Below are 27,803 nucleotides of genomic sequence, written 5' to 3' on the forward strand. Positions count from 1 at the left end.
TCCCTTTGCAAAGCTCTGTGTATTGGGTGCAACAGCTTTGGGGTCTCTATATAAATAATATACAAAACCCAACAGCTCAATGTTTCACATTAACAAAAATACTAAAAATTCATTAAAAATGGAGCCTGAGGGAAGAGCCCCAACCACTACTGGTGCTAGCCCAGAAAGAGGACTGGGAATTAAGAGGAAAAGGGTATTTAGGGCTACATCCAGTGCACAAGTAGTTCCTCCACGTGGCTCAGTAGCGTCCAAATATGTTGGTACTGGGTTGTGGCTGGGTATCTGTGGAAAATCAGAGATCATCAGGGGTGGCAGATCAAGTACGATTATGGTTATGCATGAGAAAAGCTAGTTAGGTGGAAAGGAAAGTTGAGGGAAGGGAAGGAGAAGGGGAAAGGGAAAAAGAGGAAGGGAAATATTTTCTCTTATAACCTAGGCCTGAAGCCAGAGCCTCTTCTACTTTTGCCACCCCATGCTCCACTTATTCCCCAAGCTTTTCCTTGGAAAGGAAGACAAGGCTTACTGGAGAGCTGTTGTTGGAGTTGCCGGACCAAAGCTGCTGTCTGTTGCTGCTGTTGAGTCTGTTGAAGCCCCTGGCGCTGGAACTGAAGTAAACAATGCAATTCTTAACCTTCCATCTCCTTCCTCATCCTTACCTCCCAACCCTTTGTAAACTGCCATGCCTAATATCCCACTATTATTCAATAGTACACGATCCCCAACCTATCTCACTGGCTGCATGCCCAGCCTGGGCAGCTGTCCCTGAGTCTGGGGCTGTAGTCCAGCAGCTACCTGGGGCTGTGACTGAGGCTGAGGTTGAGAAGGAGCTGCCTGTTGCTGCTGTTGCTGTTGGTGTGGTTGTTGTGGTGGCGGTGGTTGTTGTTGCTGCTGTTGCTGCTGCTGCTGCTGTTGTTGCTGCTGCTGCTGTTGCTGCTGCTGTTGCTGCTATGAGGACACAAGATACTTCTAATGACAGCAAGGGAGCTGTGACTTCCTTGGAAGGACGGGGGCAGGAAGGGCGAGTAAGCTAGGCCCAAGAGGACAAGGAGGAAACTTTGGATCCCCATCTACCTTTGTCAGCTTACTACAGAGGAAGAAAGCAACCTCCTATATACCCAGCAGACAGTGTCCATTCGCACACTTCTGTTTCTTAGGAAACAACAACAAAGAGTACCACCATCACTGGGCTGGGAATGTGGCATAGTGGTAGAGTGTTTGCCTCACATGCATGAAGCCCAGGGTTTGATTTCTCAGTACCATATAAATAGAAAAAGTGGTAGGAGGCACTGTGAGGCTCAGGGACAGAGCCCAGGCCCTGAGTTCAATTCCCAGGACTGGCAAAAAAACAAAACCCACCATGGGCCAACCACTTGGCTGGGTGCTTAGCATACCACCTCACCTAATCTTGGTGATAGCAGAGGAAGAATTTGTCCTTCCCTCCCTCCTTGGGCTTGTAAGTCTTGGATGCAATGCCAAGGCCTTACCCTCAGGATCTGTTGTTGCTGCTGCTGCCGGATGTGGTACTGTTGCTGCTGTTGCTGCTGTTGTTGCTGTTGCTGTTGCTGCTGCTGTTGTTGCTGCTGTTGCTGCTGCTGCTGCTGCTGCTGCTGTTGCTGCTGCTCAGGCAATATGGAAGTTGAACGGACACCTGCCTGGACACCCTGGGCATTCAGTGGAGCCATGGTACCTATCATGGATGTCTGCTGCAATGTCTGGTGTGAAAACCTCCAAAGAGAAGAAGTGCAAAGGTCAAGGCACAAGGCAGGGAGAGGGGGCGGTACGAACTCTGGGTCCCTGACCTGAGAGAAACTAACAAATCACTACATTCATTCCTCTTGGCACTAACCAGAGGAGTCCTTCTGTAGTAGGACAGACTTGTAGGTCAGGGAATAAGGCACAAAGACAATACTCCATTTCAGTGTCTCATAACCTTAATAGTTAGGAATTTTTCAATTCTGTTTTAGCTATTTTTTTCATATGAAAAAGTCTTGACACAGGATAGTCATTCAATAAACAGTCATCAAAAGTTTTCTGTTGCCCCCAGTAACATCTCAAGTCTTTCCCCCTATTCCTAATGCCTTCTCTACTGGAATCTACACACCTCTGTGACAGTCTGCAGCTGGGCTCCCCATTGCTTCTCCCACCTTCCACTATGGATTCATTTTGTTTTGCCAGGCCTGGGGCTTGAACTCAGGGCCTGGGCTCTGTCCTTGAGCTTCTGTGTGCTCAATGCTACAACTCTACCACTTGAGCCACAGTGCCACTTCCGACTCTTTCTGTTTATGTGTAACTAAGGAATCAAACCCAGGGCTTCAGACATGCTAGGCAAACACTGTACCACTAAGCCACATTCCCAGCTCCCCACTATGGAGTCTATCCACTCACTTTACATGAATCTCCTCCAATCACTTTCTTGAGCAAGATCCTTTCAGAGACTGTCTCTCGATGCTCCAGCCCAACAGTTAAAGTCATCTCTTAACCTGTTCCTTCAAACCTTAGCCCCTGCTACTCCCCAATACAAATTCTATACTCCATTCAAGCTTGTTCCTTTATATCCCCTAGATCCCCAACTTATTTTGTTGCTCCATGTCCTTGTTCATGCTGTATCACCTACCTGCAATGTCATTCCTTCTCGTTACAATATTCACAACTAGCCTTCAAAGGCCAACTCAAACCTGACTTCCTTCATGAACCTTTCTTGGGTGACTTGGGTCCATAAACAGTATGAGAGAGAGAGAGAGAGAGAGAGAGAGAGAGAGAGAGAGAGAGAGAGAGAGAGAGAGAGAGAGAGAGAGAGAGAGAGAGAGAGAACGCGCACTAGTTCTGAGGTTTGAACTCAGGACCCAGGTTTAGCTTTTTTGCTCAAGGCTAATACTCTATCACTTAAGCCACAGCTCTATTCCCAGCTTTTTGCTGGTTAACTGGAGATAGGAGTCTCACAGCCTTTCCTGCCCTGGCTGGCTTTGAACGCAGCCTTCTGAGTAGCTAGGATTACAGGTGTAAGCTACCAGTGCCCATCTAGATTTATTTTATTTACACTCTTTGTATTGTCTAAATGATCCTCTGTGTAATATTTTTACTCATGAACTCTAGTAAAAGTTCTTTGTGGTAAAGGACTCTGGTTTCTTTTTGCTATTTCTCTTCATCTTGGTCCTAGCATGTTGGCCATGCAGTGGGCAGCAAATTTGAGGCTGCAGAGCCTCATGACAGTTGCCAAGTCATAATTAAGGTTTGACTAACATTAACCAACCTGGAGTTGAACTGCTTAATACCAGTTTTATGACTCTTTATCATGTACTCCATCTATAAGCCCAAGATCTTTTCTTATCATAACTGAATAAATGATTTCTTCTCTCTGAGCCTCGAAGAAAAGCCAAGATAGTAAATGTGAGGCTACTGGTCTCCAGGGTCCCTTCCAACGTCAACCTTTGGTGGTTATGGGTTACATGACCGGGCAAGTGTTGCCAATGTCTCTGAAAGTCCAGACTAGTCTGACCACCTTTAGGCACATATTTTCCTAAATCAGATACCCTCTCATACCTTAGTGTCCCTTCCCAGGCCATCCCTACTTTGGGTACCTTTGAGTGGAGGTCAGTCCATGGCCATAGGTTGGGGCTTGCTGGTGCACATAGCCACTGGGCCGCTGTTGCAGATGGCGGGTAGGATCTACAAGAGTAGGATTGGTAGAAGGGTGGGTGCTCTGATAAGGCTGGCTGGAGTAGCTGGGGGGCACCATGGTACCTGCGGGGCCTGTGTGTTGCTGTAGTCCCACATGAGAAACATAAGAAGTATAGCCCTGGAGGGAAGGAAGGGAGAAGGAGTCAAGGCTATGAGTGTCTGCAGCTACCTGTCTCCTTATCCTTGACCATCACAGTTTCAGGCTCTTACCTGGGAGGTCTGCAAACCATAGGAAGAGCTTGGAGTCATCTGATGTACAGATGACTGACCCAACATCCCCTGACTCTGCTAAAGGGAGAAAGAGACAAAACTCAAACTCAGGAAACACTTTCTGCCATGTCTTCTCTTGTATCTCCCACTCTGGGAGTTCTTAGGAAAATTCCCAAGTGTCTCCTCAGTCCTGGGACCCACCAAAGCCCCTCTCCCTGGCAGCCCTCCCTACTGCCCCTCTCACTATCTTTGCCTGGAGCTGTTGGCGAAGGCGCTGTCCCTGGGGCACCGTAGGTTGCTGCTGCCGATACACAGAAGCCTTATAAGAGGGTTCTAGGCCCATGACACCAGTCATAGTTGTGGGCAGCACTCCAGGGTAAGTTGGTCGTGTTGGCAGCTTTTGCATTGGTACTCGCACAGGGCGGTATGGGTCCACACGAGGCCCACCTGGAAAGGAAAGCAGATGGGCCTCTCTGGGTTCCTTATCCTTTCAGCCCTTATCAGAATCCTAATCATCCACCATTCCCCAAAGGAGGGACAAATGGTTAGGTGACTCTACAACTGCTAGTGGCAGGCACTCACCGGCAGGTAGTGGTTGGTTCTGGGTGTACAGGCCTATGGAGCCCTGCCTGTAGCTAAGGTGGGATATGGAGCCAGGGTTTGCATGGTGCAGAAGGTCTGGAGGCACTGTCACACCATAGGGACCACTTCGACCTGGGCCCATGCCATAGTCCTATATGAGTACAGGAAGAAGTGACTTGGTTGTAGAAGAGCGGGTGGGGGGGGTGGGGGGGGTGGAGGGAGGGAGAACAGGGTGAAGAGGAACTACACATATATGGCCAGTTGTCCTGGAGCTTCAAGTCAGGGCTTGGGCTGTCCCTGAGTTTGATTGCTCAGGGCTAGCTAGCCCTCTACTACTCGAGCCATAGCTCCACTTCTGGCTAATTTTGGTGGCTGATTAGAGATATGAATCTCACAAACTTTTCTGCCTGGGCTGGCTTCGAACTGCAACCCTCAGGTCCCAGCCTCCTGAGAAGCTAGGATTATAAGGCTGAACTACCAGCACCCAAATATATGGTTAATTTTTATCTGGATTCTAATGACACCCCTTCCCCATGTGCCACCATGCCTCTAGTAAACCAGAAACCCTCCATTCTCTACTATACACAATGGGAGAACTGATTGGAGAACGGTGGGGAGAGCTGTGGTAGAGGTAGCACTGGCCTCTGTCTTGATGGCTGGCTGGCTGCGTTTCTTGCCCTTGGTGGACTTCTTCTTGCGTTCCTCAGTGCTGGGTGGAGCTGTGCCTGGTTTGTCAGTTTTGGGGGGCTCGGGAGCCTTTTTCTCAGGTTCTAGTAGTGTGGGAGCTGGTGGCTCTTCATCTTCTGGGGGTAGTGGCAGTGGCTCCAGGTAATAGGCTCGAGGCCGAGGCCGCAGATGTGTGTGGTAGAGCAACAGCCTCTGCTGCTCCTCTCCCCGAGCCACTCTCCGGTCCACCCGGACAGTGCCAAACCAGCCCCAGGAAAGTGGTGCTGATGGCTTCAAGCCCTCGAAAAGGTCCCAGGGAGAGATCTTTTGTTTGGTGGAAACCTGTAGACCCTGCTCCGGAAAACGAGAGACAATGAGCTATTGACACTCTGAACACAGAAGGCAGGACATGAGGGCTTGTAGAAGAGGGTAAAATACCTAATGACCATTTTTAAAACATAGGAAAAAGTTGTAGACAGAGTGATAGAGAAGAGACAGATAGCAGCACACATACACGCACACACACACGTATTATGAGAGAAGAGAGCAAGGTCAGAGAGGAGAAAGAGGTAGGGGAGGGAGAAATGAAGCCAGGAGAAAAAGGTGCAGCAGAGGCTGAGGGGGAAGAAGCAGAAACAGAGGCAGAGAACAAGGTGAGGACAGACAAAATAAGAGAGCAGGGATGGAGAGAACTCACATTCACAGAAGATAATAATAGGAAAGGACAGAAAGAGAGGAGCGAGAGATGGAAAGAGAAGGCAGGGAGAGACCAAAGACTGGCAGAGAAAGGTAGAGTCAGAGACAGAAACAAGAAAAGGGGTAGAGAGAGAGGCAAGTGGAGAAAGACAGAAAGCCAAAAGAGAATGAGGCAGAGACAGATGGGAAAGGAAAGAAATGTAGAGAATGTATGTATGTATATATATATACACATATATACATACATACACACACACACACACACACACACACACACACACACACACAGGAACTGTACTTTGGATGCAACTCCACACCCTGTCCCCTCTCTACTGTACACAAAGAAAATGGTTAACTCAACAAATACTGCAACTGACAGAAGGGAATAAAGAAAACTGAGCAGAGATGGGTGGGGAGGAGAGATACACACACAGGGAAAAAAGATATGGTGTCAGTGGACTGATGGATGGGGTATGACAGGAAGCAGGTGGGGGCAAAGGGAAGAAGGGGGTGGATGCAGTGTGCTAAAAGGGGTGGCATGTGTAAAAGTGGGGAGGTGAAGGGAGAGACCAAGGAAAGAAGGTGAAACTCCAAAGAGAGGGAGATGAAAGGAAAGCAAGGTGATTCTGAAAGCTCAGAGAGGGTTTGCAGATTTCCATGGACGAGCCTAATAGACTCCTGAATCTAGTATGTGAGCTGGAAGCTCCCTCACAGAAGAGAAAAGAGGCAGAGGAAAAGGGAAGATAGGAGAACATGCCTCCTTCTTGAAGATGGAATCGAAGCCAGCAATCTTGTTGCCCTTGGTGTCGATAAGGGAACCCTGTGGTTCACACGTGATGACATCTCGCGTCTGCTTGGGTAGTGGCAGAAGTTGGTGAACCTTTTCCAGACTGTCTGACTGGCATTCCCCTAGCTCCTTCTGCAGGCACAAGAAGATATGACAAGAGTTCAAAGATAGGGTTGGAGGCATGGCTCAGTTAGTAGAACACCAGTCAATGAGTGAAAGTGTCAGGTATTGAATTTAAGTCTAAGACAAAAATGTTCAAAGATGGACAAAAAGAAGGCCAGTGAGGCCTGGGAATGTGGCTTAGTGGTAGACTGCTTGCCTTGCATGCATGAAGCCCTGGGTTCGATTCCTCAGCACCACATAAACAGAAAAAGCCAGAAGTGGTGCTGTGGCTCAAGTGGTAGAGTGCTGGCCTTGAGCAAAAGGAAGCCAGGGACAGTGCTCAGGCCCTGAGTCCAAACCCCAGGACTGGCAAAAAACAAAACACAAAAAAGAAGGCCAGCAAGTCCCAAGTAGCAAAAAACTTCACATAAAGAAGACACACAGAACCAGGCATAGTGACACATTCCTGTCATCCTAGTACTTGGGAGGCTGAAACAGGAGGATGGAGAGCTAGAGGCCAAGTTGAGCTATATACTGACACCTTGCCTCCAAAACCAAAAGGAAGCTGGGCACTGGTGGCTTGTGCCTGTAATCCTAGCTACTTAGGAGACTGAGATCTGGGGATCATGGTTTGAAGCCAGCCTGGACAGGAATGCTTGTGAAACACTTGTTTCTAATTAACCACCAAAAAAGCTAGAAGTAAGAAAATAAAAAGCTAGAAGTGGAACCTGGGCTAAAGTGGTGGAGTGCTACCCTTCATCAAAAATGCTCAGGGACAGGACTCAGACTCTGAATTCAAGCCCAGGACCAACACACACACACTCACTCTCTCTTTCTCTTAGTAAATCTTTGCTGCATTCATAGCCAATAACAATTGAGTGCTAGTGGCTCATGCCTATAATCCTAGTTACTGAGAAGGCTGAGATGTGAAGGAATGAGGTTTGAAGACAGCCCAGACAGAAAGGTCCATGAGACTTTAATCTCCAATTAACCACAAAAAGCCAGAAGTGGAGCTGCAGCCTAACTAGTAGAGTACTAGCCTTGAACAAAAGAGCTCAGGGACAGCATTCAGGCTCTGAGTTCAAGCTCTACCTCTGGCACATGCGTGCACACAGACACAGACACAGACACACAGACACACACACCAAGAACAGACACACAAAAAGGAAGGGTAGAAGGTTTATAACAGAATAAGTCCATGAGGCTGGATAGCAAATGCAAAGCTGGGGCAGTGGGAGCTGATATCCAAACACTCAATTACCCCAAAAGCCTGCCCTTGTCTCCTCTGCTCACCTGCAGCTTCTTCACCAGGTTCATGTATGCACGTTTGTTTTCTTCCATGCTGCCTTGTGAGATGCTAGACATGTCTGCAGCCAATGTCCCATTGATGAGCACACTCAGCATGTCCAACACAGTAGTAAAGAGTTCACTTTACATGTAGAAAGCCAGGAAGAGAACCAGAGAAGTCAAAAGAGAAAAGGCAATGGGGAAGGTCATAGCAGATGCTTGCTATGTCACCCCAAGCTGTATAGGACTCTAGAGACAGAGACACCCTGATTTCAGTGGCTCATGCAGATGGCATGGGTGTAGGGGCTTCTCCAGAGTCCAGTACTGCAGGGCAGGGCAGGGCAGGGCAGGGCAAGGCAGGGTGCGTACTTGTTGGACTGCATGTCTACAGTGCCACTGATGATGATCTCCAGGAGGAGCACGGCCCACTCTGTGGTCTGCTGGGTGCTGCGCTGAACTGTATCAAACATACCTCCCACCTGCCAGGGGCACAAGTCAGTCAGATGGCTTACAGGCCAACAGCCAGTGTTTAAGGCAAGTTAGAACCTGATTGGGGGGCTGGGAATATGGCCTAGTGGCAAGAGTGCTTGCCTCGTATACATGAGGCCCTGGGTTTGATTCTTCAGCACCACATATACAGAAAATGGACAGAAGTGGCGCTGTGGCTCAAGTGGCAGAGTGCTAGCCTTGAGCAAAAAAGAAGCCAGGGACAGTGCTCAGGCCCTGAGTTCCCAGCCTAGGACTGGCCAAAAAAAAAAAAGAACCTGATTGGGTGGGAGTTGGAACCCAAGGTCCTGTGCCATCGTTTGTGCCTATGATTTGCAACATGATCTTTCTTAGGCCAGCTGCTGAATTTTGGATATCTTTGAGCCTTCATTTCCTTATAAAAAGATAGGAGTTGAACTAAATGATTTCCAACATTCAACTCAATATTCCATAATAGGTTCCTAGTATTTCTAGTGCCCAGTTAGAGTATCAGATACTGAGCCAGGCACTGGTGGTTCATGTCTATAATCCTAGCTCCTCAAGAGGATGAGATCTGAGGATCGCAGTTCAAAGCCAGCCTGGGCAAGAAAGCCTATGAGATTCTTACTCCAATTAACTACCAAAAGGCCAGACATGGAGCAATAAAGTTCAGGGACAGCACCCAGTTCCTGAGTTCAAGCCCTAGGACTAGCAAAAAAAAGAAAAGGAAAGGAAAGAAAATCTCTGATACTGATGCAGAATCTCTGCAAGAATCCATGCTATGCCACCTATTGGGATTTGGTCCCTTCAACCACTTTTAATCCTTGCATCCTTTAGGAGAACAGAGTTAATATTCAAAGACCTTCCCCCTCCAAAATCTGGGGTTTCCATCCTCAACCCTCCCCTTCCCAACATGGGCTTCTTTACTAACTTCCAGCCCCAACCCTTGTTTCTCCCCAGCTCCTCCTCACCAAGTTGAGCCGCAGTTTGAGTGCCTCGTGCATTAGCTGTTTTGGTTTGCAATCATCTAAGTACTGGTTCTCTCGCCAATTAGTCACAATCTAGAATTGAAGCAAGGGGTTGGAGGCATGGCTCAGGAGGTAGAATGCCAGCCAATGAGTAAAAGTGTATGATATTGAGTATGGGTCCCAGTCTCAGACAAAAAAAAATAATTAAAACAAGTTTATCATGCATCTCAGGGGTCTTCTCATTTCTATTCCAAAGCACCCAATGTGTCTTGATCAGAAAGCAATGAGAGATCCAAGTACAGAGTGGCTTCTTAAGTGTGTACTTCCATATTCTGCTGCCACTTCTATGACCCACAAACTCATACCTGGTGCACCTGGCTATGAAGGGAGGCAAGAAGTCCTTCACGTTGTTCATCCTGCCCTTTCAGACATGTCAGCACCAGGGATAAAAAGGGTTGTTGGCTTAACAAGGACATGCTAGAAGGAAAAGAAAATAGAAAATGAGAGGAGAGGGAGGAGCAGAGAAGGCAGTGGGTCAAGCAGCTTCTGACCTCATTTCTCCATGTCCTAGAATCTATTTTTTTTTTCAGTATTCAGACTTGAACTCAGGACTTTGCACTTGTTATATAGGAACTCTATGACTGACTTAAGCCATACCTTCTTCCCTTTTTGCTCTAGATATTTTTGAGATATGATCTCACTTTTTGCCTAGGCTGGCCTGGATTGCTATCCCCTAATTTATGCTTTCTACCATAATGAGATGACCAGCAATGCACCACCACATATATTTTTTTATTTTGAGATGAAGTCCCATAAACATTTCTTGCCCAGGATGACCTAGAACTATGATCCTCTTGATATCTACCTCCCATGTAGCTAGGATGATAGGCTTGTGCCATAGCACCCAGCTATTGTCTGAGATGGGTCTTGTGAACTTCTTGCCTGGACTGGTCTTGAACTGCTCTGCTCCCAAACTCCACCTCCTGATCAGCAGGCTCAGACTATTCTCTTAAGATGTGACCTATTATTCTAACCTATGCTACTCTTATCCTCTGATTTTCCCACTTCTCTGGAATGTCTACTATCAGTCCTCAGCCCCAAATTTTATTCATCCCTAGGCCAGCCTCGTTTCCTTCCTACTCCTCAGTCCTAGGCTTCTATGCCCCTTTACCTCTTCTGCTTTTGTCGATCACGTTCTTTGCGGGAAGAGGAACCTAGATGCTGACCCTTCTCCAGTTCCTCCCCGGCAGCCTTTAATACATGCCCTTGGACTGAAGTGGGCAGTTTGGCAATGAGGGGTGCCACCAGCCATACACCAGAGCGCTCTAGAGAGCTGGAAGACAGAAGACATGGGGTTATAGAGGAGTTTGAACCAATCCATCCTCTCCTTTCACCCCCAGCATCTTCTCTACACACAGACATCAGTCATACTAGCATCCTAAGGGGATGAAACTAGACATGTTTCTGTCCAACCTGAGCACAGGTTTGGTTTTGCTGCTGCTGGGCATGTTGTTTGCAGTGCTTCCAGAAGATGACCCAGTCTCTGCTGACTGTTGGAAAACTTCAATTGTGGCCTTGGCAATGTTTTCCAAGAGGGAGTTCATCTCCTGAACAGGATAAAATCATGGAGGTGATGAAATTAAGTAGCAGGAAAAGGAAATTAGATGGTAGGAGAGAAAGGAGGTGAGGGAAAAGGAAAAAAATCAGGGAAGGTTGACTGGAAGGTAGGAATCACACCATGGGAAATTATGTCCTCCAGCACCTCCATATTTTTCCACTGTCTTCTCTTCTGCATACTTCCTTACATCTGTGACCGTAGAAACAATTTCTTCCACCACCACAACTGAGCTTCCCCACAGCTCAGAACTCTAACACTCCTAACCTATTTTTCTTATCATCAGTCCCACATGTCTGCCATTTCCCAGCCCTTATTATCTTACTTAGTCAAGAGCTCAGGTGTAGGACCTAGATTCTTATATGGTGGCTGAGTAGGCTGACACATGGAGCTGGAAGTGGGCACGGGGAAAAGAAGGCTTTGGCAGGCACTACTCACATTGTTAGGTGTCTGCTTGATCATAAGCTGTAGCTCCAAGGAAGATTGGCGCATGGTCCACTGATCCAAGTTCTGTGGTAGAGTCCCCCAACCCCCATCCTCAGATCAGTCATCACTGTATCACTTCCAGTTACAAATATCCTGTGGCCAATTCCCTATCTCCCATGACCTTGAATCGTAGATTCCCAGAGGTCTAACAGGGACCTCTTTGCTCCTTTCTTTAGGAAAGCCCGCACTGAAATAATTCAGAATTCTTTCAAACTTGGATGATTTTAAATGTGGTTCAAGAAAGATTTCTCTTGATTTTATTTTTACCCTTGATTCCTAAAGTTCTACTTAATGCTTAACCTTTAAATCCATGACATTAAAGGTTGAAGCCTGCCTCTGTTGTTTTAGATCAGCTGCTCAAAGTCCCTTACAGGACAATCTTTCAAAGTCCTATGAACACTGGAAAACAATTGTTAGCCAATCTCCCTTCAGCACTATGTCCTCTGGGCTAAAGACACCTCATTCCTTTAGTTTTTCCTCCATTGCCTTAGTTTTTCAGCTGAAAAACACTGCAGTCCAGAGCCAGCAGTGTGATCAAGTTTAAAAAGGAGGGAGCGGAGATATTGCTGTGTGCCAGTGGCTCATGCTTATAATTCTAGTTACTCAGGTTGAGAGTTGAGGATTGTGGTTCAAAGCCAGCCTGGGTAGGAAAATCTGTGAGACTCATCTCCAAAAAGTCTGGAAATGGAGTTGTAGTTCAAATGGTACAATGCTAGCCTTGAGCAAAAGAAACTCAAAGACAGTGCCCAGACCCTGTGTGTGTGCGCATGTGTGCGCGCACACACACACATATACAAGGTAGAGGCATACTGAGATCCACAGACTGAATCTAAATTTACTAGCTATGTGACCTTGGACAAGCTAATGAACCTCTTCAAGCTTATTTCTTCATTGGTCAAACAAAAATACTTATAGCCACCTCATAGGATTGTAAAGACCAAATGGGAAAATGTACGCTCTATGCAGCATCTGTGTAATCGCTATTGCTATTCCATTAATCAATCACAGCCAAAGTTTTAAATATGCAAAGCCAAAAAGCAGGCCTCCTAGATGCTATGCCTCCCACTGCCGAGCTGCACTCGCTCCTGACAACTGCATGTTACCTAACCATTAGTCTCAAGGATAGACTATATTGGATTTACTCAGAAACCTATGCTGTAGCTGTTTCTACTCCTCCCTTTCTCCTACATCTTTGTCGGTCTTCCTGACTCTTCTCATTTCCCAGTGTTTCACCCCGGATGGGGACCCATTGTTTCCCCCAAGACCCCTATCACTTTGGCCTACCTGGAGAATACGCTTAATGCGCTGTCGTTGGGGGTTTTCACCATCCTCATTGTCCAGCAGTCGATGTGGATAGCAAATGAGCTGCATGAGACGCTGGGCCTGGGCGCTACTCAACACTGGATCTTGCAGATCATTGCTGTCTTCACATAGTGACTTAAGGCAACGTTCTCCTACCCATTCCTGAGGAAGATGAGAAATTAAGGAGACTGGGGAAGACCAGTGAGCAGGCAGGAAAAGAAGGATTTTCTGGGGGGTGGACAAGGGCTCTGATGTGTAGTAGGGAGGTGGTATGATCATGGGATGGAAACAGGACTATATTATACAGAGGTATTTAGGAGGTGGGGGAAAGGAAGGTGAGACTGACCTGCTGGCAGATGCTGCGCAGCACGTACTTGGCATAGACATCCAGACTGGCTGTCTCCACAGAGATGTTGCGGCCACCCTGCCTCCGACCACCATTGCCACCTCCTCCCTCCTCTTCTGGAAGTTCTTCTGTTCCTCCTGTCACAGTGAAGCCTGAACCCTTCAGTTCCGCATCCCCTGTGGTTCACGGATGGGAGATAGGGAGGGTAGAACGAGATGAGAACAGTGTGGAGAACCAGCCCGGGCCCACAGAGGCAGAAACTCCCCCAAATGCTGCCTTATGGGACAGAAATATACTTCTCTCTCTCCTCTCCACCCCAAAGGTCAGAGAGACCACCTTTGGGAGGGAAAAAGACTGCCCCTTGTAGTTTAGTTGGCACTCCACCCTATACACACTTTTGGCACCACTCCCTTCCTACCCCCTTACCAAGCACAAACACAGCCTTGAGAACAGCAAACACAGCTCCATCCACAATGCGGTTCTGGGAGGCAGCCAGCAGGTGGCGGTCACAGGAGGAACGGATTCCGACTGTAGGCTTGTCTGGAGAGGGAGCTGACATTAGGGAACCAAGAGTAGAAACAGTGGGGTAGAAAAGCCTCACTTTCTACTGCTTCTTAGCTCCAATCAGGGTAACTTACTTCCATCAGACTGGCAAGGATTGAGTTGTGGTGTCTTGAAGAGATGAAGGAGGATGCGGCACGTAAGCCGGGCTCCTGGCTCAGAATCCTGTTCACTACAAGCTAAAAGGAAGAAAAAAATAAAAAACAAAACAACCAGATTTGGCTAGGTTCTCATTATTCATGCCTATAATCCTAGCTACTCAGGAGGATGAGATCTAAGGATCCTGGTGTAAAGCCATCCTGGGCAGGATATAAGACTCTTATCTCCAGCTAACCACCAAAAGCTAAATAGAGGCATGGCTCAAGTGGTACAGTGCCAGCTTTGGCGAAGCTTAGGGAGAGTGCATGGCCCTGAGTTCAAGCACCTGTAAAGAGGAAAGGAGGAACTAAAGTGTGTGTGTGTGTGTGTGTGTGTGTGTGTGTGTGTGTGTGTGTGTGTGTTGAGAAGGAGCATAAGCGGGAATACCAGTAAGATGAAAGGAGAAGGCAAGATAATACTGAGAATTAGAGCAGAGAACTGTCATGAAGGGTCAAAAAATGGAATGGTCATGGGGCTGGGGCACTGACCCAGTGGCAAGCATAAGGTAGACCCTGAATTCAATCTCCAACACTGCACAAACATACACATGCACACAAATGTAAAGCTCAGGGCTACACATCTAGGGTTAGAAAATAGGCCACTTCCTGCCTGAGGTGCACCAAAACACTGGCCTTCTGGTGTTGTCAGGGAGCCTCAGTAGGACATCCCACAATAAAGGGATGGCCGTGGAGTATGTATTGAAATGTGGGTTCCTAACATTATAGAGATTGCAGATTGGTAGTTTACCAGCATTGAGGAGTGAAGGAATGGCAGCACAACGAATCAGATCTTCTAGGAGCAAACATTGTCGAGCAATAAGGATGGCAACGAAAGTAGCCAGAGAGTCATGAAAAGACAGGTCGCTGACCTAAAAGGAAGAGTAAGATACCATGGCTGGATGTAGAGAGTGGGCCCCCACTCAACATACTATGTCACCACTCTACTCAACTTTGACCCTCCATGATTTTGATGATCATTGCCAGACCATTAACTACCCCACTCCCCAGCAATACCCCACCCCAAGGCTCACATCTACATTGCACAGGAGATCGTTGAAACCACAAGTGCCATTGTTAGAGGAGCAGCACAAGGCCTTTAGTACTCCTAGCCACTCTGCACTCAGCGACTTGCAGTAGCCTGTCAACTCTGCACACAAGATTGCGATGTCATTCACCCTAGAGAAAAGTACAAATGCTTTTAGGAAAAGCCTTTCTCCATAAAACTTTAGACTCATTCATTTTTCTTCTCTTCCTCAGTAATAATCAAGGAATGTTATCCCTCCCAATATCCATCATGGGCATGATGTCTATTCCTCACTAAGTACACTCCATACCTGTCAGGGTCATGGTGCCCCACACAGACATGCATAAGAGCATTGCAGACAAAGCTGTAGCGATTAGCAGGGTTCTCACTAAGACTCTTGCCCAGCCCTGTGTAGGTGAAGGTGTGAGCTGATGGGTTCTCTAAGGTGTCAATCATAAACTCAGGTGCCCAACGCATATTGGATTCTGATGGCTCCACATTGCAGTAGATGGTGTTCTTCACCTTTGAACAAAAGTCACTGCAGGGGTTGGGGAAATAACAGTGATAAAGAAAGTCTGGTAAGGTACAGGGATGGCCAAGAATGGGGAAAAAAGAAAAAAAAAAGCAGTCAAGGATGTAGGAACATTGGGACAAGAAAAGGGAGCTGGGCCACAGGAGACTGGGCAGGAAAGGAACCATGTGAGAATAAGAAAGAGGGGCCTTTGAAAGCAAGGAGGAAGGCCCACTCTTAGTAATGCAGTCACATGGAGGACACAGTCCATAAGTGCCCTGCACAGATGGCAGGTCCTGGGCTGTGTTCTGCTCCTGAGGTGGGTGGTAATGGGAAGGAGATGGGAATAGGTCCCATTCTCTATCCCTTACCTCCTACCTCTCTTACCTGAAGAGTTCCCCAAATTTGCTCTTTAAATGGCTACAGGAGGTGTACAGATCATAGAGATAAGCAAGGATACAGCGTTCTGCAGAGGAGCCATCAGATCGGTTCATCCCATGCTTCACTACGCCACACAGCCTATCATGAGAGGCAGGGTTGGGGGGTTGGTGGAGTGGCTCAGTTGGTAGAGCACTAGCCAATGAGCAAAAGCATCAGGTACCGAGTTTGAGTCCCGGTCTTGGACAAAAAAAACAAAAGAGAGAGAGAGAGAGAGAGGGTTGGGGTTGGGCGGATCAACTGGTAGCACTTAGGGCCCAGGACACAAAGGCCCTTGATAACCTTCCCCACCTCAGTGGCAAGCAGGCCAATCGGCATTCGTCAGAACCCTGTGTTGCAGTTACTTTGAAGCCCTAGCTTACCCCTCAAAGACTTGGGCCATCTGGTCCTGGTTGAGAATGAGGCAGGCGTGGTAGTGCCGCAGGACAGCCACAATGCACAGGCACAGGCTGGTAGTGTAACTGCCCACCAGATCGGAGGATTTGAGGAGCAGCTCAGCCTCCACTACACTCAGCTCATTCAGCAGCTAGCAGAATGTATGGAGGCAAGACACAAGAAGAGGAACCTTACGTTATTCACAACTTTGCCTTTCTATGAGAAACCTGGCAAAGGCCAGGCCTGAGTCCCTTCCTGCTGGAGCCAACTCAGCATATAAGGGCCCTGTTACCATGTGCCAGTTTCCTTCACACAAACCCATCTCCAGGACAGAGTTCTATGAACCCTACGGTCTGTGCCCAAGGCTCTAATCTGTCTCTTATTCCTGTACTCTTAGCTCTTATTCCACCCCGCTAGTGTTTAGTCTTTTGGTCCTTCCAAATAGCTGGAACTTCTATTCCTGCCCTCATGAGCTCCTTCCTCCACCCTTATCTCTCCTAACATTCCCACCTGAATGGCAAAGTCGATGAGGCCGCTGATGCTCAGTGAATATTCCATGAGGTCGAAGATGAACTGCACATGCTGCACCAGTGGCAAGTGGTATGACATACCAAGGGCAAAGCTCGTTATCTGCTCCAGAACATTCCGAGAGACCTGATGAGGGGCAGTGGGAGTGAATGGCAGTGAGAGGAGAATGGAAGGAGGAAAGAACCAAAGAAGCTGGAAAGAATGATGGTAGGAGGGAATAAGACCAACAGGCTCAGCCTGTCCAGGGGACTGAAAAAATAAATTTTAAAAAAAGATAAGAGGGAAAGGAAAACAGGACAGGAGACCAGAATGTGGGAATGGGGGCTGGCCTAGGCCCACACCTGAGCCGTGACCTGGTGTTGGTCATAATGTGAAAGGTGCTGGAATTTAGCAAAGATATCTTCAGCAGTGGGGAAGGCTTCAGGCCGGTTGCGTCGACGTTTCTGCCCGTCCTCCCCACCTAGGGGGACAGTTAAAAGAGTTGAATCAAAATAAAAAAGACAACTAGTTGGTTGGGGATTGGGGGGGTGGATGTGGACAGGAGATTATAGGAGGGAGGCAAGGGGGAGGCAGGGGGAAGGATGGGGGCAAGGAAGGGGAAAAGGGAAGGGAGGTCAGGGAAGGGCTGGGAGAGGGATGAAGGGTGGGGACAGTGAAACAAAGGATTAGAGGACCACAGACTATGTGGGGGAATATATACAGGGAGGGGAGGGAGGAAGGGCAAGCGGGCAATATGGGTCTTACTGTGAGGTACCTAAGAATGTCAGGTCTCCAGGATTCAGAGGCACAATAGGAGCAAGCTGGTCTGCAGAGGGGGGAATGAGGGGGGAAGTTTCAAAAGGACTAGAGCTCTCAGGAGACTCCAAGAGACAGGATATTGAGACACGACTGAGGAGTTCCCTACACTGGGGATGGGAAGACTGACTAAGGCAATTTTCTGGGGTATAACTATTCAAGGAGACTCAAACCCACCAGTTTCTGCTGTCCCCTTGCGGTTCAGAACCTTCAGGATATCCTTGGTAATTTTCTTGATGGCATGGCGGGCATCATCACGCTGCTTTCCCACCCCAAACAATACGACCAACCGCTGGTTGCACTCATGGCTGCATGACTCCTCCTGTGTCCCAGTGGCACCGTCAGACTCTAGCATGGGTCTCCTTGCCCTTCTAAGAGCATGCTTCATATCCCTCAGCACCACCATACTCAAGCCCCTTCCCAACACACCCTGCAGCACCCTCAGGAATTGTTTTCAGTCCCTCAGCAAATTCTGTAGATAGCTATCTGGGTTCAAAAGAGATGGTCACAAAGGTATCGGAGAGTAATACCTGAGGGATTGGAAAGTGTGTGGCATACTGCACATGTCGTGGCTGGTCATAAAGAACTCCAAGGGTCCCTTCAATCTTCTCCTTGGGTGGAGGCTTCACCTCCTTTTCAACATCTGGTTTCTCAGGGGATGGGCTGCCTTTCCCCTCACAGGGCATGGTAGGGGAGAATAGCTAAGAGATGTGAAAGAGCATGACATTTAGGAGAAAAAAAAGGAGATGAGGGGCTAGAAATGTTGCTCAAGTGGTAGAGTGCTAGCCTTGAGCAAAAGAAGCTCAGGGACAGTGCCCAGGCCCTAAGTTCAAGCTTCAGTACTGGCAAAAAAGGGTGGGGGGGATGAGGGAGCATAAAGAGATTCCAAAAAGAGGTATAATGGGGGCTGGAAATATATGTGGCTTAGTGGTGGACTGTTTGCCTAGCATGCATGAAGCCCTGGGTTTAATTCCTCTGTACCACATAAACAAAAAATAAAATAAAATAGGCACAATGGAAGGGTCTAGGGAGCTGAATTCTTCTATGCTCAGGATCTAACTTACTGAGAAATCAGGCTTTTCCATGTCCTCAAAGAGTACACTGGAACTAGGGTCAATGTCCATAGATTCGGAGAGCCCGGGGTCCTGAGGGCAAAAAACATAAGCAAAGCTGCTTAGTCTCAAGTATCTGTTCTTCTATCTAGAAACTGCTGGAAAGATGAGACTAGAGAAATAGAGAAGGCTTGGATACTGCATTTAAGCCTTGTTCAGTCACTTGGAAGATGAGTATTTCACAAGATTGATGTGAAAACCAAGTGAAAAACTTGACATGAGAGTGATTGTGAAAACTGTAAAGTGCTAAGAAATATTATCCTTCCTGGACAAGAGACTCAGGGGCCTCTGGGAGCCATGAAGATGCGAGTGTCAAAAGGAATAATGAAAGTGGGTGCTGCTGGCTCATGCCTGTAATTCTAGCTACTCAAGAAGCTGAGATCTGAGAGTCAATGTTTGAAGCTAGCCTCAGCAAAAAAATGTCCATTAATTATCTTTAATTGACCACCAAAATGGCCAGAAGTGGAGCTGTGGCCCAAGTGGTAGAACAGCAGACTTGAATAAAAAAAGCTAAGAGAGGCTGGGAATATGGCCTAGTGGTAAAGTGCTCGCCTCGTATACATGAAGCCCTGGGTTCGATTCCTCAGCACCACATATATAGAAAAAGCCGGAAGTGGCACTGTGGCTCAAGTGGTAGAATGCTAGCCTTGAGCAAAAAGAAGCCAGGGACAGTGCTCAGGCCCTGCATTCAAGACCCAAGACTGGCAAAACAAACAAACAAAAAAAGCTAAGAATTAGAACCCAAGCCCAGAGTTCAAGCCCTACTATTACTAGCTTACCAGCATGTGTGCATGCACACATACAGACACACAAACACACAGATTAATGAAGGGCAAGAGAAAGGCCACACACACCTCCAGCTTGCTACTGCTGCTGCCTTCTGCCTCTTTACGCTCTGGGTCATCTGTAGGATCATCAAAGGGAGATGGAGGCCGGGGACCAGGGGCTCCAAAGGCAAGGTCACCCCGTGAGATGAGAGTGCAAGTGTACATGTTATGGGAGAAAACATCATGTCGAATCAGTTCACAGAACAGCAGTACCAAGTTAAAGAATTCTACCCGTTCACTCTCACTTCGAGGATCAGCTGGAAGGAAGGAAGGAGAAGAGATAAGTTAGCAGAGCACAAAAGGGAACAGAGAGACACCTGAGCACCTCCTTGAAGAAGAGCCTCCTTGAGTCAATTTTAGGAGTAATCCTCCCCATTTCCAGAAACTGTTGAGGGCAGCAATGTAGGGTTGCCTACTTCACCTTGTGCCCCACCCCATACAACACCTCAAAAAGGAACACAGCATCTTTGTTATTATACAGTGAAATTATTTCAATCACATGTCTTTGTTTTCATTCTTCTCTGCTACACTGTAACATGATCAGGAACTAGAATCAAGTCTACAAATCACTCTACATAGAGCCCAGGACAGAAAAAAACATTTCTATCATTTGTCATAGCAGTGGTTGTAGTAAATGAATCTAGGCAAAAGAACTAGAAGGCAGCAGGTGTTCGTACTCAGCATAGGAGCTTGGGTATCCAGAAACTGCAGGAGGACATCCTGGAAAATGGGAGCACTAGGAGCAGAAAGGGAACCAGAGGCGATGGACCCCTTCTCATCTGCTGCTTCCGATTCTCCACAACGCTACAAGAGAGAACAAATTGATGATTGACTTTTCCTGGGTTCTTCACTCCTTGATGTATAAGCTGTGTCATCTCCAAGTCATACCTTTCACATATTCCTCCTCTGACCTTCATTTTCTTTGTCACCTCCCAACTAGAGCCTTGGATCTCTTTTCAAACCAGAAACTGGTCAGCACCTATCTAATTCAGGTCCTTAATATTCCCTGTAGGTTCCCTACTCCTTTATTTGTTTCTTTTTTCTTGGCATACATTCCTTGTACAGTTGTAACATTTCTGCACATGTACACAATATATCCCTTATCCATGGGAATTGACTTCCCTAGTCTTCCAAACTGATTTCACTATCAGTCCAAATAGACTTCACTCTCCTTTATCCCCTCTCCCCCTCAAAACAATTTCAACATGTTTAACCCATTTTCATGTATGAAAATAAATTACTTCAACCACACTCACCTTTGTTTTCCCTCTTTGTTAAAGCCCTCCCTACCTCCTGTCAGTATCACCAACCCCATCACAGTTCATTCTGCTTTCCTGTTCTTTTTTTGTCAGTGGGGCTTGAACTCTGGGCCTGGGCACCATCTCTGAGCATTGCAGCTCAAGGCTCTACCACTTGAGCCACAGTACAACTTCTGGTTTTCTGGTGGTTAACTGGAGATAAGAGTCTCACGGACTTTCCCACCTGCACTGGCTTTAAACAGCCATCTTCAGGTCTCAGCCTCCTGAGTAGCTAGGATTATAGGCATGAGCCACCAGCGCCTGGCCCTGTTCATTTTTATGGTGTATTAAGTGTGCCACGATATTTTACTATGGTATTTCAGACACACATATATTTTGCTCAGAATAAGACTCTCTTGCTTTTTCTTCTCATCTTTTGTTGTTATTTATTGTTTTGGGTTATTTTTCAGACAAGATCTTGCTATGTAGCACAAGCTAGCCTTGCATTCATGATCCTCCCTTCTTAGCCTCCCAAATGCCTGGGATTACAGGTGCGTACCACCATGCATGGCTCCCTACCACTTCTTTACCCTATTCTCTCACACATTCAACTTCAGTCCCACTACCACCTCAGTAATCTGAGTTCTCAAATCTCAGTTAAATTCCTTCCCATTGGCCAATCTCATTCCCCTTTTTCTGCCCCAGACCTCAGCCTCAATTTCTGCCTGTCTCTTCTCCAGGAGCTTGGCTACCACCATAGCACGATGCCGACCGGAGCGCTTGCAACTGACAGCCCATTCACATAGCAATGATACTACAGCATCATCATCGGAGATCTGTAACCAGAGGAAGACAGGGATAGGAAGAAGAACTGCAGACACAGAATGGAACTCCAGTTTCTTCATCTACAGATATTCCCTGGTTTCCATGCCTCACCTTGCCTTCTCATACATACTGTTGCTCTTATGATGTTTTTGTGCTTTCTTTTTTTTTAAATTATCTTTAAGTAGTTATACAAAGGAGTTGCCATTTAACAAGACACACACTGAATAGTGTGTCAATGTCACCCTTTTCAACATTATTACCTATCCCTCCCAACCCACCCCTTCCCTCACTTTTCTTAATTTTGTCGGATATACATTGAATTCTTTTTTCTTTTTGCAAGTCCTGGGGCTTGAACTCAGGGTCTGGGAACTGTCCCTGAGTTTCTTTTCTTTCGTTTTTGTTGTTGTTGTTGTTGTTGTTGTTTTTGTGGGTTTTTTTTTTTGCTCAAGGCTAGCACTCTACCACTTGAGCCACAGCACCACTCCCAACCTTTTCTGTTTATGTGGTTGTGAGGATTTGAACCCAGAGCTTCATGCATGCTAGGCAAGCACTCTACCACTAAGCCACATTCCCAGCCACAATGAATTCTTAACTGTACTCTCTCCCCTCCTACTTCTCCTCTTCATTCATATACTCCCTCCCCTTGACCATACCTCTTTCAAGCACCCATTTCCTGGTGTTTATTTTGTTGAACATTCACTTTGCCTCTCTAAGAAATTACACTATGTGAGTTCTCCCTTAACTCTACCATATTTTGGCTAATACATCTCTATATACTTGTGAACCAACAAACATACTTACTAATATGTTCATAAACGAATTCTGGTTTCCACATATGAGGGAAAACATACGACCTATGCCTCTCTGGGCCTGACTTAGTTCACTTAACATGATTTTTTACAGGCCCTTCCATTTCTTTGCAAATGAGGTAATATCATACTTTCTAATGGGTGAATAAAATTCTGCTCACCTCATGTCCATCTTTACTAGGCCCTAATCCAAAGATTCGGTTACAAAGGGAGTCGAGCGAGTTACTAAAGTCAGAGCGCTCAAAACTATGGCTGTCCAACACTTCCAAAGTATGGAGCACCCGTCCAATGGTGAAGCCTAAGGAAGACAAACAGTAAAGAGGTTTTAACTAAAGGCCTCATACATTCGATCTCTCAGATCTCTATGTCCTTATCACCCATCCTTTCCTCAAACATACGTCTTCTGACACCCACCTGCAGTGGCTTCCTGACACTTATCAAAAGACCAGCGAACCTCCACTGCCTGTCCTCGCTCCTTGATCTGCTGCTCAATCTCCCGCAACTTTGCACGGACCTGCAATATCAAAAAAGAAGTACTCAGGTATGTAAAAGTCTAAGAGAACAGTAACAGACTCCGAATAACTATGTCTGGAAGAGTAATTTGGTTTCATATCTCAATCTGAGAGGATCAGGCTAGTAGTCAGACTTACTTGCTGAGTGAAGGCACTGTTGCCCTCTGGCATGGGCAGGTTGGAAGGGGCAATAGGCAGGTGGTCAAGTGGTGAGCCAGTCTTAATACGGCTATCAGTTAGTGAGTAGTGCCAAACCAGGGCACTAGGACAACACAGGAGAATGGTCTGCCAAATAGAAACAGTGAAGTAAGTCAAAGTAAGTTACCATGGCGATTTTTCTAGAATGCCATTAAAAGAGCTAACCTTTAGGGCTGGGCACTGGTGGCTCATACGTATAATCCTAGTTACATAGGAGCCTGAGATCTCAGGGTTGAAGCTTGAAACCAGCCTGAGCAGGAAAACCCGTGAGACTCTTATCTCCAATTAACTACTTAAAAAGCCAGAAATGGAGTCAGAGGCTCAAGTGGTAGAGTGCTAGCCTTGAGTAAAATGCTCAGGGACAGCACCCGGGGCCTGAGTTCAAGCCCTAGGACTGGCAAAAAAAAAAAAAAGATCTAACCCTTAGCCTATATATATATTGCCCATCACTGATTCCCTCTCCTCACCTGCTTTCTTCTTTCTCCCTTCCCTCTTTTTTCACCTTCATTCTCCCTCCCCTCTGCCCCCTCTTCCCATTTTTTTTTTTTGGCCAGTCCTGGGGCTTGGACTCAGGGCCTGAGCACTGTCCCTGGCTTCTTTTTGCTCAAGGCTAGCACTCTGCCACTTGAGCCACAGCGCCACTTCTGGCCATTTTCTGTATATGTGGTGCTGGGGAATCAAACCCAGGGCCTCATGTATATGAGGCAGGCACTCTTGCCACTAGGCCATATCCCCAGCCCCCTCTTCCCATTTTTTTTCTTTGGAGGGATCTTATTATTCAGCCCATGCTGGCCTCAAATTCATGATCCTATCCCCCCAGGGGCCCAAGTGCTGGTATTGAACACATGCCCTACCATGCTCAGAAACTCACTCTTTCTTTTGCCAGTCCTGGGGCTTGAACTCAGGGCTTGAGCACTCTCCTTGAGCTTCTTTTACTCAAGGCTAGCACTCTACCACTTGAGCCACAGTGCCAATTCCGGCCTTTTCTGTTTATGTGGCACTGATGAATGGAACCCAGGGCTTCATGCATGCTAGGCAAGCACTCTACCACTAAGCTACATTCCCAGCCCTCACTTTCCTCAGAAGCTTTGAGACTACTATTGTGTCCTGGGAGAGGCTGACAAATCTCTCCCAAATCAGAATTAACACCCCATCATTGGGAAGCAATAATCTCCAAGCAAACATACTCAGGGACTCTTCCCACCTCCATGTTGAAACCACCCCCATTCTCCAGATGAGCACTCAGTCCTCCTTAAGCTACCTCTTAGTATTTCTTGGATCCACCCAGTACCTACCTGTAGGATACAGCTGAGGCCAAAAACAAGGGGCCGGTGCTGAGGGCACATAAGTAGGTCACTAAAGGGGGTTGATGGTGTGTTGCTAGTTGGAGGCTGAGGGGCAGGGGTGGTGGGCAGTGTGCTTGTTGACTGAGCAGATATAACATGAGATGAATGGCTGCTCACACCATCCAGCTGCAGTGCCAGTCTCCGGGTACAGAAGTAAGCAAGGCGGCGGGACAGGTATGCAGACTGAACAAACTCTCCAGAGTACTGTGAAAACATGGCCAAGAGACCCCATGATTCTCTCCAAGGGCCACCATTCTAGCATCTTACTCTACCTCAAATCCTCCTTAGGCCCTCCAAATCCTAGGTCTTACTCGAAGCAGTAAGGGCAGCAGCAGTTTAAGCAATTCATCCTCTCCTGGGCGGATTTTTTCAAAACATTCAAGCACCCAGGTCAGGAACTCATGTCGATCCAGCATTCCATCCTATGAGTATCAGGGATAGGAAAAACATTAGTTCAGCCCAGAGACTGTCAGAGCTGTGGCAGATAAATGAAACAATGAAGAGAACCACAACCGGGGCACAGTAACAGGTAGATTCCATTCTATACACACAAAGAGTAAAATTAGGCCCATTCCAGTGCTTCAAACAACCTGCCCTCCTCCGTACCTGAAACATGAACATGGCGAGCTTCTCATTGTAGTCCCACTGCCTGATTGCCACCTCTACATCATGGGGCAAGGGCCCTATAGTAGAACCGCACCCCCCACTTCCTGCAGGCCCTGGTCGATAGTATTCAGCCATCTTCTGTAGCTGTTCCCATAAATACTTGGTGATGATCTGAGTCCATTCTAAAGGAAAAATGGAAAGATGGCCTTTTTGATACTACCCTCTGTCCCCTATCTCTATCTACAATCACAATTCTAAGCAGGTACTCTACTACTTGAGCCATGCCCCAGACTTTAAAGGCTATTTTTTTTAATTTAAGTTTTTGGCATTATGAAGTTTAAACACAGGGCCTCACTTTTCCTGCCTAGGTGTTCTACCTACCATCTGGGTCTTGTCCCCAGCCTTAATCACAGTTCTAAAGTCTACTGATCTTCTTATCCTCTGGTTAAATGCCATCATCTCCAGCAAAGGGTTGAGAGGGATGGGGGAGAGAATGAGGAAAGCAGTTACATTGTTCAAGATACATTGTATTCATAAACTGCTTTGTTGAATTGCTACTTTGTACAACTACTTAAAGATAATTTCTAAAATAAATGAAACAGTAACCCCTGTGTATAGCATCTTTATAATAATAATAAAAATAAAAATAAACAAATGTAGCTGGGTGCTGGTGACCCATGCCTGTAATCCTAGCTACTCAAGAGGCTGAGATCTGAGGATCACAGTTTGAAGCCAGCCCAGGTAAGAAAGTCTGTGAGACTCTTATCTCCAATTAACCAAGACAAAAGTGAAAGTAAAAAGCTCAGGGACAGTGTCCAAGTCCTGAGCTCAAGCCCCATGATGGACAAAAAAATTAGAAAAATAAAAATAAAATAAACAAATGCCATCATCTTCCTATAGTCTTCCAGGTATCCACAAGGGAAAGTAATCTTTCTGTGCACCAAAGTCTCAAAACACCTCTTGAATCCTCTTTGGATACTCACTGCTTTCTACATTTAATTATACTACTTGAATATATGCCTTGGTATATTAAGATCTTAAGGGCAGAGTCTATGTGCTGGTCATGTTTATAGCACAATGCATGAACATACTAAGGTAATCAAATGACTTGATGTTTATTAATTGGTTAAATCCAAGATGCAAATGCATGTGAGAAATATAGATCAGGAAAGAGAATGATTCTAAGGATCTTTCTACACCTCCTTACAGTCATCAGTGGTATACCTGGTGTTAGGCAGGGGTTACTCACCAATGAAGGGGCCAAGGGCATTTCTTTTCTTAACCTTGGTCTCAGAGATTGCTGCATAGTAGGCACAGGTCATCTTAATAAGCCAGGCAGCCCGCATCACAGGCACTGTGTATTTGGCTAAGTACCCAAATACTTCGTCCTTCTTACTGAAAATGGGGACCTGGATTGGACATCATAAATAGTGAGATCTCACCCACACTCTCTCCTTGATCTAGAGAACAGAAGACAGTTCCTCACCTTAGCGAGCTGTGTGAGTGGTTTGGTGCCAGCCAGGTCAGTGAACCAGGTGTTAATAGCACTCTGGGATCTTGGAGTCACCAGCCAGAAGTTGTCTTTCTGGTTCACTTGGAGCTTCCTGCGACCAGTGTCAGGGAGGGTGTTACAACGTAATTTCTCTGCAATAATGCTGCTGAAGTTGGAACTGATCTGAGGGAAGAAAACTGCACCTCAGGGTGGGAAGAATGGACAGATGATCTTGCCTTTAATGGGGAAATGTTAATATGGTAGCACTGGATTATGAAGGCAAACTTAGCCATTCAGGTTTTCCCTTGAAGTTTTCCCAACCCAAGGCCTTTCAGATTCTTCACTCTTTTCTTTCAGCCTGGCAGGGGTGATCTCACCTTGGCAGGATTGAAGTTGACATTCTTGGCGCTGCCATGTTCATCCCCAGAGACAGCGGGCTGATTATTGAAACCTTGTTTTACATTCAAGGCCGTCAGTTCATCCTGAGGCAGGAAAACAGCATTTTAGGTTTTTGGTTTTTTTTTTTCCTTCCGTGGAAGAGGGCATAGGAGATAGGAACGAGGGAGAAAAGGAGGAGGAGACTTCTTTAGAGAACAGGTTGTTATTTAAAGCTGGACCCTTATATTCATTTTGGCTCCACCCTCACCCCCATAATCACTGAAATTTTCTACCACTCAGCACACCTCAACATTACTTCCCTCGAGGGCGGCCTCACATAACTTTCTGAGGTTTGTGTGTAGAAGGGGGCGCCTCAGGCGCGGCCCTCGACATCATTCCCTAGTCATACCAGGGATTCCCGGGCCCAGCCCGGGATCACCTCCACACCGCCCCACTTCACACTCCCCTTACCTTCCGGGACTTTTGCTCTCACCTAATCGCCCCGCCCCCCCCTCCGTACAACTGTCAATGCTTCCCCTCAGGCTAATCACCGGTTCCCAGCCCGGGAGGAGCCCGAAATTTTGAACGCACCTCTTTCTGTTTGGGATCTTGAGGGTACACATCGGGAGGCCCCAGCCGTGGCCTCTTTAGTGGCCGGTGTTCGTAGCTTAAGATCCCGAAGGCCGCCATCTTGCCCAGCCCGTAGCGCCAGAGGCGCCAGCAGGGCCGGGCCTGGGGAGGGGGAGGGGAGGGGGAAAAGGGGAGGAAAAGGAGGAGGGAAAAGGAGGTGGCAGTTGAGAGGACGGCGGCCGAGAGACAACAAGGGGGCACGTTAGAAACTGTCGGTTTTTACCGGAAACTACCGAGGCCAGCCGAGGGACGCTGGGAACCTTCGGACAAT

At 47.1% G+C, this 27,803-nt stretch overlaps 1 protein-coding gene across 6 annotated transcripts; it reads right to left on the bottom strand.

Annotated features, from left to right (window-relative positions):
• Positions 1-27,803, bottom strand: Med12 (mediator complex subunit 12). 6 transcript variants are annotated; one of them, XM_048335505.1, is made up of 46 exons: positions 27,494-27,803; positions 26,902-27,006; positions 26,519-26,707; positions 26,282-26,441; positions 25,033-25,214; positions 24,738-24,848; positions 24,376-24,630; positions 23,021-23,167; positions 22,785-22,884; positions 22,532-22,668; positions 21,444-21,572; positions 20,176-20,302; positions 19,526-19,755; positions 18,624-18,704; positions 18,090-18,260; positions 17,737-17,881; positions 17,519-17,569; positions 17,106-17,224; positions 16,747-16,890; positions 16,224-16,387; positions 15,811-15,942; positions 15,223-15,450; positions 14,920-15,064; positions 14,637-14,757; positions 13,829-13,930; positions 13,617-13,730; positions 13,191-13,366; positions 12,827-13,006; positions 11,495-11,566; positions 10,915-11,048; positions 10,613-10,774; positions 9,807-9,918; positions 9,445-9,534; positions 8,378-8,487; positions 8,015-8,150; positions 6,590-6,751; positions 5,113-5,487; positions 4,471-4,621; positions 4,142-4,335; positions 3,889-3,966; positions 3,742-3,796; positions 3,579-3,666; positions 1,485-1,725; positions 793-945; positions 524-605; positions 1-282 (listed from the first exon to the last, which is right to left on the bottom strand). In XM_048335505.1, the coding sequence occupies exons 1-46, from the start codon at positions 27,590-27,592 to the stop codon at positions 239-241; spliced, it is 6,483 nt and encodes a 2,160-aa protein (XP_048191462.1). In that variant the 5' UTR covers positions 27,593-27,803; the 3' UTR covers positions 1-238. The 6 variants fall into 6 exon arrangements, with proteins under 6 accessions (XP_048191462.1, XP_048191461.1, XP_048191460.1 ...); XM_048335504.1 differs by having other exon boundaries at positions 4,133-4,335; XM_048335503.1 differs by having other exon boundaries at positions 4,133-4,335; positions 13,617-13,742.

This window comes from Perognathus longimembris, chromosome 28, assembly GCF_023159225.1.
Source record: "Perognathus longimembris pacificus isolate PPM17 chromosome 28, ASM2315922v1, whole genome shotgun sequence".
Taxonomy (NCBI): domain Eukaryota; kingdom Metazoa; phylum Chordata; class Mammalia; order Rodentia; family Heteromyidae; genus Perognathus; species Perognathus longimembris.